The following is an 11,102-nucleotide window of genomic DNA, read 5'->3' on the forward strand; positions in this document are numbered from 1 at the left end:
CCACATTCATTTTAAAATCACTAAATCCATTTTTAAAATGACCAAATGCCTTGGTTTGCTGCTATGATGTACAGTATTTGCACTTGTTTGCCATATTTTATAAGATGCAAACCAAGATTTTAATGGAACATTGGCTCAATAAGTTTTTTAGAGTCAATTAATAACACTTTTACAATATTTCTGTCATACAACTACAATAAAATTGACTGTAATCACTGATTTAAAACTCTATACGCAACTCTAGAATATCAGCCTTTGTTTTCTGTGTTCAGTAAATGCAGTATATAAAGAGTTTGATGGTTTCTCCAGCTCAGTATTACCACAGCATTGAGAAGATTCAGCTTGAACTCTGTTTCAGTATCACAAACATATTCAGAGTTCGTTTAGCTCATTTGCATGCACTGATCTGGCAGGGATGGCTTAGGTTTTATTTCTGTTTGTGTTTATTAAACCTCAAAGTCCTGCCTGATTCATTTCATGTTTTATTCTTGAAGGTGTTTTTTTAAGTTTGTAAAGGGAAGATTTGAGGCTTGTTTAGTTTAGTTTTCGTGATGCCTGTGGGTTTGATCTGAAACTGTGGTCTGATATCAGTTTCACTTCAGTTTGAATGTAAATGCACTTTTTCCGGGGTGGAAATATTGTTTAAATCTCATAATTATGATGATTGTGAAATGATAACATCAATTGTGTGTTTATGAATTAAGACCCATCGATGATGTTTGCTGAAAACAAACTGTTTTAGGTTTAAAAAAGGATGTTCATGATTGATTCAGATTTTTAAAATTCATCTTTTTTTTTTTTTTTGCATTTATTTCATCACGTGAGCAATTTTTGTTTCTGTTTTCCTTTAAAAAAATATTGCACTATCAATGGTACTAAATAAAAATGAGACAAACAATAAAACATTTAACAAAAAAAGCATGTTACACCATCTCACTTTATGTGTCTGATATTTACAAAATAAATAAAAGTCCTGAATCTCCGGGAAGCTGCAGCTGATAATGAAATACATTCGCTACAGATTCTTTTGCCATGTGTGTTTGTATTTTATCAGATTAAACATATCGGCCTCATTGAATCTGAATCAGAAACTTTAGATGCAAAGTTAATATTTTACACGTTATCGAGATCTGTACAACTATAAAACATCGATGATGAAACTGGAGTTCTTACAGACATGTTCCTGAGAGGTTTCTGAAGATGTGTCAAAAACAGGTCATATTTCAGGCCAAAAACAAATAAATTAGAATGCTTCTGATTTTGGAGTTTAATATGACCTGGGCATTTCTTGTTGGTATAGATCTTAAAGTCTTCAGCTGTCTTTGAATGTCTTGTCAGATTGATGTAGGTCATGATGTTTGAGAAATCAAGGGATGCACAATTTTAGCCGTTTTGTTTTCCATCATCTGAATTGGTGCCATAATCATTTGGCCTCAATCACATGCCTGTTGAGCTTTACTGAAGGAGCAGGTGTGTTTCCTGAAAGAGAGGGAAAGTATGTAGGTTCATTTTGAAGCACTCATTAAAAAATAGTACGTACAAAATGTGTGAAAACGTTTCCCGCTTGTGCAAGTGTAGCATAAAACTGAATTGCTGTGGAGTTGCTGATTCACAAGCGGTCAGTTTTTTTTAATATGATAAATCTTATCTGTGTTTACAGCTTAAGGTTTCTGTGTGAAAGTGTTTTCGTGATTAGGGTTGTCGATATACAATCATACAGAGATATTTCAAGAGAAATGCACGCCAAAAATCACTACTGAAGCGAATCGAGTGTTCGAATCGGTTTCAAACGTGATATAGGTTATTTATAGAGTTATTTGGCGGTAAATTCGCGAAAAAAATAAATCCATGTGATGCGCTATACTACACACTGACAAAATGATGCAATTCACGTATTTGAATCATCAAATGCGATTCAGCTTATAGTCCTATTTACATTTACATTTATGCATTTAGCAGACGCTTTTATCCAAAGCGCTTTTATCCAAATAGTCGCTTGCGAATTGAATCACAATGTGGATGTTTTATGTCGACACAATCACGTGATTCGCATTTCTTAGCAAGCCAAAAATTATTTATTAGGCGCTGTACACACCTGACAAAGTGAAGCAAATCGCATGTTCGAATCCGTTTCAAACGCGATTCAGTTTTTTTCTTTGTTTAATTCGCTGATGTAGCCTACTTAGTGACAATGTAGCTAGATTGTTTATATGTTATTTATATCATGAGGTGCGATACATACCTGACAAAATGAAGCGAATCGAGTGTTTGAATCACTTCAAATACGATTCGGTTTTGAATTTTTATTAAAGGATAAACATATTTTATCACAATGACGCGAGTATTAATCAACTTTTGTTTGAATGGACGTTCATATTTCATATGTTTCCAACATCTTCCAGCAGGAAGTGACATCACTCAGTTATTGGCGGGAAAACATCTAACGTCAGTAAGTGTTATCAATTGATTTGATTAATTCTGTAATGTTTTGTGGTGTTAGTTGGTTTTTAACTCTCTTCTCGTAGTCTAAATGGTCATGTCTGCTAAACCTTTTCATAGAAATACCTCCATAACCAGCATATTTGGTAAAACAATATAGGCCTGTATAGTTAAGAATATATATATATTTAATAAGTAATATAAATTAAATGTATACACTTTTTATATTTTTTAAAATGTATAAATATATTAAATATTAGAAATGTTTATAATTTAGTTAATAAAATACAATTGTTCATGTTAGTTCACAGTGCATTAACTAATGTAAACAAACTTGAATTAGAAGAATTATTCATCGTCAGTTCTTGTTAACTAACATTAATAAATTAATAAAGTATTACTGCCTGGTTGCATTCAGTATTGACAGAAAATTTTGAAAATGGTGCTTTTTCATTTTTTCAAATAAATGAATACAAATACAAACCAAGAATTTGGGAAATCGAATATTTAAGCTGTGTATCCATTTTCTGCCCCTGAACATAAAAACTAATTTTGAAGTTTTCTATTTTCAAAGTTTTATGCTTTTAATATTATATATCAAAAAAAAAAAAAAAAATGTAAGAATGCAATATACAAGGACCCCTGCGTATTAATTTTTAAATGATTTTTTCAATATTGCGCAGTTCAGAAGCATCTTGGGAGCAGGGGTGCGGTGTTTGGGGATGTCGGTCACCTGCAGTAGTTGGTTCCACACTCATAATGATCTCTGCATCCAGAACCCACGGGTTTCAGAGTGTTCCATCGCCATAGTAACGAGCGCTTGGCCCGATGGATCAGTCCGGTCGCCCATTCAGTGTCTATGGGTGCCGCCTGGACCTGGAGAGAGAGACAGACAGACAGAGATCTTCAGCTCTCATTATGGCCAGTGTTGCCAACTTAAAGACTTTGACACTGGATTTAGCTTTAAATAAACAACAAACAAACAAAAAAACTGCCAAATTGAGTGATTTCTAGTTTCCGAGACTCACTGCTACTTCTGTCTCATATTTTGGACTTAGAATTCTGACTTATTTTCCTGCAGTTCTGAGTCACAACTCTGTCTGAATTTGTCTCACAATTGTCTCTCTGAATAAAAAAAAAAAAAAAAAATGTAATTGTGACTTTTTATCTCACAATTTTTATTCTTGCAGTTGTATGTTTATATCTTACAATTCAGACATTTCTTCTGAGAATTGTGAGGAAAAGTCAGAATGGCGAGGTTGCAGTAACACACACACACACGTTTGTTTTTGTGAATTGTGGGGACATCCCATAGGCGTAATGGTTTTTATACTGTACAAACTGTTTATTCTATTGCCCTACACCAACCCTACACCTAACCCTACCCCTTACAGGAAACTTTGTGCATTTTTACTTTCTCAAAAAAACTCATTCTGTATGGTTTATAAGCGTTTTGAGAAATGGGGACATGGGTTATGTCCTCATAAGTCACCCTCTCCTTGTAATACCTGTGTCATACCCATGCCATTATACAAAGTTGTGTCCTCATATGTCACAAAAACATGCAAATACACACACACACACACACACACACACACACACACACACACACACACACACACACACACACACATACATATATATATATATCATGTCAAAAATAGGGTTCTGTACTGAGATGATATGCAAATGTTTAATGAATAATCTTCATTGTGATTTCGAAAGTAAATGATGTCCCAAATGTACAAATTTAGACTCTCTAACTACTAAATTTAGAAAGCTGTCAAGGTCGGTCAAACCCCAAACATTTACTCTGCGAGTGACATTGTGCAACTCCAGACAATGATTTACAGAAGCGTTGCAGTGCATGTGCAAACAAAAGCAGCAGGCAGAATGCTTTAGTATCTAGTGCAGCATCAGTTTACAATCACAGGAAACTGATGAGATGAGATCCCTGTTATTCCAGCTGGAGGAAACATTACCACATGATCCTGTTTTAGAAACAAGTCACACATGCAACTGACTCCAGATCAGCTGGCAGTGCGTTTTATGACTCAAGATATGCAGAAGTGATCTTTTGTCTTAACTAATATCTTATTTGTAGTTTATGAGAGTAAACCCATATATATATATATATATATATATATATATATATATATATATATATATATATATATATATATTTTAAAGTATTTTCAAACATATTTTAAATATACAAAAAATATATTTACTGAAGTATGTTTCAAAATATATTGACAAAAAATATTTTGGCCATTTTTAAAAATGAAAAAAATGTAAAAAAAAAATAAAAATAATAATAATAATAATAATAATAATAATAATAATTTGTAAAAGCACTTTAAAAATGTAAAAATATATTTTTTTTTGCCTTCAAAAAAAAAAAAAAAAAAATACATTCACATATGTCATATTTGAACAGATGATTTGATTTAATCAGATAAAGAAGCTAAAAATCATTTCCAGCGCTTTATCTTTATTAAAAGCATGTTAAAAGTCACAAATCAAAGTGGCTTTAATGACACAATATATGTAATGAAATAATACATTATAAAATAAAGATATATGACATTATAGTAGATGCTGTATTTTATAATGCATTATTTTATCAATATTTACAATGTAAAAAATAATTTCTTGAAATAAACAGAGATTATTAGAGTACATTTTATAAGAAAATAAATATTATTTCAGTTTTTCTACTTCAAAACTTCATGTGTAATTCAATGTCTTACTTGAATTACTTTGTAATTCTTTGTGAAATTCACAAGCATTTCTAGTCGATCGGATTTTATTTATTTAGCACTTTTCCAAACAAATCAATCCAGTTCCAAGTGCTTTACAGGCGAGAATTAAAATTCAAAAGAAATCAGACCAAAAAGTAATTAAACATTAAAAAATATCAAATAAAACAAATAGTGAATATGAATAATAATTTAATTTTAATTAAAAAAAATTAGATTTCAAACTTTCAGTATTTTCTGCACGTCTGACTGAAAGATAATGGTTTCTACAGCGGTTTTTCCTGTGTTTTAGTGAGTTGTTTCTTCTGTGATGGTGTCAGATTGGTGATTGTGAGATGATGTACCTGTGAGGCCAGGAGCAGAGACAGCAGAGCGGTCAGGACGAGCAGACGCTGGGTCATCGCCATCATCTTCAGCCTTTTGCTGAACGTCTATCAGCCGGACGTCTTTATATGAGGCTGATAAGACTATCAGAGATCAATGATCAGCAGAAATGAGGACAAGTCCACGTCTGCAAGGGTAACAAGACCCTAATGAGCTGGAGGAGCAGAGTAAAATACACACGCTAGTCACTCAGATCACCCTCATATTCATGTTTACCTGCTCAAAGTCCAAGCTGAGCTCTGTTTGAGATTCCCACAGGATTCCCAATGAGCCGTCGGCATTTGCAGGGAAATATAATATTAGAATAATAGTGCAGTGATGAAAAAATGGTTCTTGGAAGCTATGAACAAACATTCTTCCAGTGACGTTAATAGAATGTTCATTCAAAGTTATCTGATCTTTAAAAATGTTCTCAGAACATTAGCACAGAAATTTTAGTTGAAACAATGTTACTGGTTCAGAGAACATTCAGAAGTAACGTTTCTGTAATGTTTGTTTTGAAATGTAACATTCCCTTAAAGGGATAGCTCACCCAAAAATGACAATTCTGTCATCATTTAATCATTCTCATGTTTTTTTTTTTCAAAACTGTATGAGTTTCTTTCATCTGTTGAACACAAAAGAAGATATTATGAAGAATGTTGGTAACCAAACTGTTACAGGTCCCCATTGACTTCCATTGTATCAAAAAAATACTATGGAAGTCAATGGCTACCGCCAACTGTCTGGTTTCCAACATCCTTCAAAATGTCTTTTTTTGTGTTCAACAGAAGAAATGAACTCATATAGGTTTGGAAAAACACAATCTAATATATATATATATTCTCTCTGGATGGCAGAATTTAAAGAACAGGTTGTAAAAAAAGTTATTTTCACTTCCTTTTATCCTTCACAAAAACTGATTCAATGCTGATTAATAATTAAAAACAAAAACAAAACCACAGCTGACATATGAATATGTGTTTTTGTTGTTGTTCAGAAGTTGGCTGCTTCTCTTCACCTGTCCAGCAGAGGGCAGCGTAACTCATTTACAGACTCATGATGATGATGATGATGATGATGATGATGTTCACACATTCTCTTCATAACATGCACATGTTGGCAGTGCTTTGTTCTGTAAGAGGGACTGAGTAATTCTGAGCTTGTGCAATAATTTTGCTATTTTTAACTTCTGTATGTCACTTTCTAAACGTTTATTATTATTATTATATTTCTATGTTTACCAGTGTCAGCATTTTATTAGCTCAAAACGCTCTTGAGCATAAAATCAAATTGTATAAGTGCTCTTGTTATCTGATTAAATTGATATGTGAGTGGTTTACTGTCTGTAATTTAGATGACGGCGTGCTGCTGTTGGTCCGGACACAGCCTTCACTGTTATTATGGGATGCACGGTGGTCATGGGTAACAATGGCAACAGCGTTCCTGATTGTTTTGGCTCTGATAACCTGTGAAGAGCTAGAGCTCGGTTCTTCTGCATCTCGTGATCTCAGAGAGCTCAGGTAAAGGCTGTGTGTGATGTGTGTTTCCCCGTTCATCATTCATCCCAGTCATTCACATTTATTTATAAAGAACTTTTCACAATACTGTTTCAAAACAGCTTTACAAAAAATCATGATGTTAATGTTTATAACATCTTAATACCTCCATGCCTTATAGTCGATGGATGATCATATCGTTTGTGTTTTCTATGTTCACTGCAGTACTGTATATATATATATATATATATATACATCTTTGTCATACTAGCTTGGCGTTCCCATCATTGTTTTTCTGAATACCGGGAAACGCTTTCCAAATATGATCCCCTGAAGCACTATAGTAGTGTGTGCGTTTGTTTCATGTATGTGTATGTGCTCATGTGGGCCCCTGAACATCTGTTGTTGTTTCAGTCAAGAATAAATCAAAGAGACGCGTCTCCTCCTGAAAGCGAACACAATGGAGGATCTGATCGGACCCTCCTTCAGCATAAAGCTGTGGAGGCCCCGTCCTGCAGCGCAGGGGCCCGTTTGCGTCCATTGTTATTAACGGGTGACGTTTCTGCTCCTTTGATCAAAACACTCCAAGAAATCCTTCAGTAGTGAATGTAAGTTAAAATCTGCTAAATATGAAATACTAAAGAATGACTGACAGGTGAGTGCTGCACTGCTGCAGTTATTGTAATGTGGAAAAAACATCTGTGTATTATTTTAATTACTTTAGCAGAAATTAAAGGTTATATTTAGTTATATTATATAAAGGCTATAATTATACAATTATATAATTATTTTACTTTTTTTTTTTTTTACACATTTCTTACACAAACACACATAGAAATTAATATATGCATTTAATGAATATATACATATACATACATTTTGTCATTTGTAATTTTTTATATATATATTATAATTAATAAATTATTAAATGTAATAATAATTTAAATAATATGAGTTTATATTGTTTAATTTAAGAATTTTTATATTTTTGATGTAATTTGTAATTTTTATATATATTTTATTTAATAAATTATATAAAATGTAATAAATAATAATTTAAGTAATATAAAATTATATGGTTTAATTTCATAATTGATATATTTTATGTAATCTCTCATGTTTTATATATTTTATTTAATCAATTATTAAATGTAATAAGTAATAATTTAAATAATATACATTTATATACTTTAATTTGATTATATATATATATATATATATATATATATATATATATATATATATATATATATATATATATATATATATATATTAGGGCTGTCAATAGATTAAAATTTTGTATAAAATTATTCACACCCTTTTTTGTGATTTTTTTTCATGTGAATGTACACATACAGTACAATTCAGATTTTTTTTTTTTTTTTAGATTTTTTTCTTTCATATGTTTCTTTCACACTTCAGATTAGAATTGTTAATATTTTTGAATAAAAAAAATCATGGTTATATAATTTAATACATAAATTCTCAAAGTTCTATTAATGGAAAAGTTTAAAAACAAGCAGCGTTGTCAAGTACAGTAGAAATAGAAATACCAGAGCACATTTCTTAGTCCTTATGGGGTCCTAAAGTATATTGTGTTGGACAGCAGGAGGCCTTTGAGTCAAAACACTGATGCTTTCCATGAAATAATGAAAAAACAAGCTCAAAGAATTCAATACTTTATTCAGCAGGGACGCATTAAATTGATCTAAAGTGCCAGTAAAGACATTTATAATATTACAAAAGATTTCTATTTCAAATAAATGTTGTTCTTTTGAATTTTTTGTTCATCTGTAAATCCTGAAAAATGAAATGCATCACAAAAATATTGTGCAGCACAACTGATTTCAACATTGATAATAATCAGAAATGTTTCTTGAGAAGCAAATCAGCATATTTTCATAATTTCTGAAGATCATGTGACACTGAAGACTGGAGTAATGATGCTGAAAATACAGCTGCGCATCACAGAAATAAATTACAGTTTAACACATATTCACATAGAAAACAGCTGTTTTAAATTGTAATAATATTTCAGAGTTTTTACTGTATTATTCATCAAATAAATGCAGTTTTGGTGAGCAGACGAGACTTCTCCAGAGCTGTTTCTCATTATTATGGGACTCCTCCTGCGGTCTCTAATCAGTCTGTACTGTAAAGGACCTTAGTGAGGCCCCTCGTCACGGGACCTGGGACATTCCTGTTCGTCTCCGTGACGACGGCGCTGGATTGTTTGAATAAAGGAGCCTGTGGCTTCACAAACAGTGAGCAGCATACAAACACCTCTGAGGCTCCTAACAGCTGCAGATGAATCACATTTGATCCGGTTTATAAGAACTCTCTGCAAACTTTCACACTTAAATGGCTGTTAATAACAGAAATAATACAGTAACCCAACAATCTCTTGTTTGCACCAGCAGGAGGCGTCAGACATCAGAACATTAGAACATTAACAGACCTGTTTATACTCGTCTGATGGTCAGATGTTTCTTCACACACCTTTCACTGAGAGCGATTATGGGCTGTATGGAGGTCAAGGGTAACCACGGAAACGGCTCCGTGCTGTTCTGGAATGTTTGATTGTGAAGAGGAAGTGCTGCATCACATGATCTCAGAGAATGCAGGTAAAAGGGTGAATGCAGCGTGTGACCTCTGAATTGACCTTTCACTGCTCACACACACGACCTCTGTACTCACAGCTCTCTGATTCACAGTCTAAAACCAGACACAATGCCACAATGACCTTAATCCTCATGTAAATAATGTCACAGTGAAAAAATGTCTTGATCCTTGAAATAGATTTTCATTGTGTAAACATATCATTTTTACACATTACATGCATTGTTTGTAATATCCTTTATATTCAGTGCATATATTCTAGGGTTAATTCAGGATAATTGGGTAATTTTCCCAGTCACCCCAATGACAAAACTTGTCCCATTTTATTTTATTTTATTTTATTTTATTTTATTTTATTTGGAATCAGTTTTATGTTTTATTTAATGTGATTTAATTTGGTTTGATTTGATTATTATTTTTTTTTATTTAAAACTGTTTCCTTTTATTTAAATCCTATTTAAAATATTAAGAAATAGACACAATCAGGATTTTTGCATTCATTGTTTTGTATATATATATATATATATATACACACACACACACACACACACACACACACACACACACACACACACACACACACACACACACACACACACACACACACATACCTGTACAGTTGCTTCTCAATAAATTAGAATGTTGTGGAAAAGTTCATTTATTTCAGTAATTCAACTCAAATTGTGTATTAAATAAATTCAATGCACACAGACTGAAGTGAATTGTTGGCCTTCTGGAAGGTATGTTCATTTACTGTACATGTACTCAATACTTGGTAGGGGCTCCTTTTGCTTTAATTACTGCCTCAATTCGGCGAATTTGGAGAGAATCTATGGAGTATTGTCAAGAGGAAAATGAGAAACAAGAGACCAAACAATGCAGATGAGCTGAAGACCACTGTCAAAGAAACCTGGGCTTCCAGACCACCTCAGCAGTGCCACAATCTGATCACCTCCATGCCACGCCGAATTGAAGCAGTAATTAAAGCAAAAAGAGCCAATACCAAGTACTGAGTACATGTACAGTAAATGAACATACTTTATAGAAGGCCAACAATTCACTAAAATTTTTTATTGGTCATATGAAGTATTCTAATTTGTTGAGATGTGAGTTGGTGGTTTTTGTTAAATGTGAGGCAAAATCATCACAATTAAAAGAACCAAAGACTTAAACTACTGCAGTCTGTGTGCACTGAATTTATTTAATACACAAGTTTCACAATTTGAGTTGAATTACTGAAATAAATGAACTTTTCCTCAACATTCTAATTTATTGAGATGCACCTGTATATATAGTATATACTATATATATATTTATTATGACTATATATATTTACATTTATTATGTTTATATTTTATACACACACACACACACATATATATATATAAAATACAGTACTGTATATACTTTTTTCTGTGTG

The 11,102-nt window shown here is 32.4% G+C and overlaps 1 protein-coding gene across 1 annotated transcript; it reads right to left on the bottom strand.

Annotated features, from left to right (window-relative positions):
* Positions 1–919: 919 nt before the first annotated feature.
* Positions 920–5,784, bottom strand: LOC109045786 (liver-expressed antimicrobial peptide 2-like). Its single transcript, XM_019063590.2, has 3 exons — positions 5,546–5,784; positions 3,173–3,315; positions 920–1,479 (listed from the first exon to the last, which is right to left on the bottom strand). Exons 1-3 carry the CDS (start codon positions 5,609–5,611, stop codon positions 1,434–1,436), a joined length of 255 nt encoding a protein of 84 aa, XP_018919135.2. The 5' UTR covers positions 5,612–5,784; the 3' UTR covers positions 920–1,433.
* Between the last annotated feature and the right edge of the window lie 5,318 nt (positions 5,785–11,102).

Source organism: Cyprinus carpio, chromosome A21, assembly GCF_018340385.1.
Source record: "Cyprinus carpio isolate SPL01 chromosome A21, ASM1834038v1, whole genome shotgun sequence".
Taxonomy (NCBI): Eukaryota; Metazoa; Chordata; class Actinopteri; order Cypriniformes; family Cyprinidae; genus Cyprinus; species Cyprinus carpio.

What these genes read in the sequence shown, in the direction of transcription:
- LOC109045786 (XM_019063590.2), bottom strand. Translation starts at nt 5,611, where the DNA reads ATGATGGCGATGACCCAGCGTCTGCTCGTCCTGACCGCTCTGCTGTCT. An exon ending in CTCTGCTCCTGGCCTCACAG is followed by an intron (nt 3,316 to 5,545) that starts GTACATCATCTC and finishes CTCTCTCTCCAG; the next exon opens with GTCCAGGCGGCACCCATAGA. An exon ending in TGTGGAACCAACTACTGCAG is followed by an intron (nt 1,480 to 3,172) that starts GTGACCGACATC and finishes CCTCTCTTTCAG; the next exon opens with GAAACACACCTGCTCCTTCA.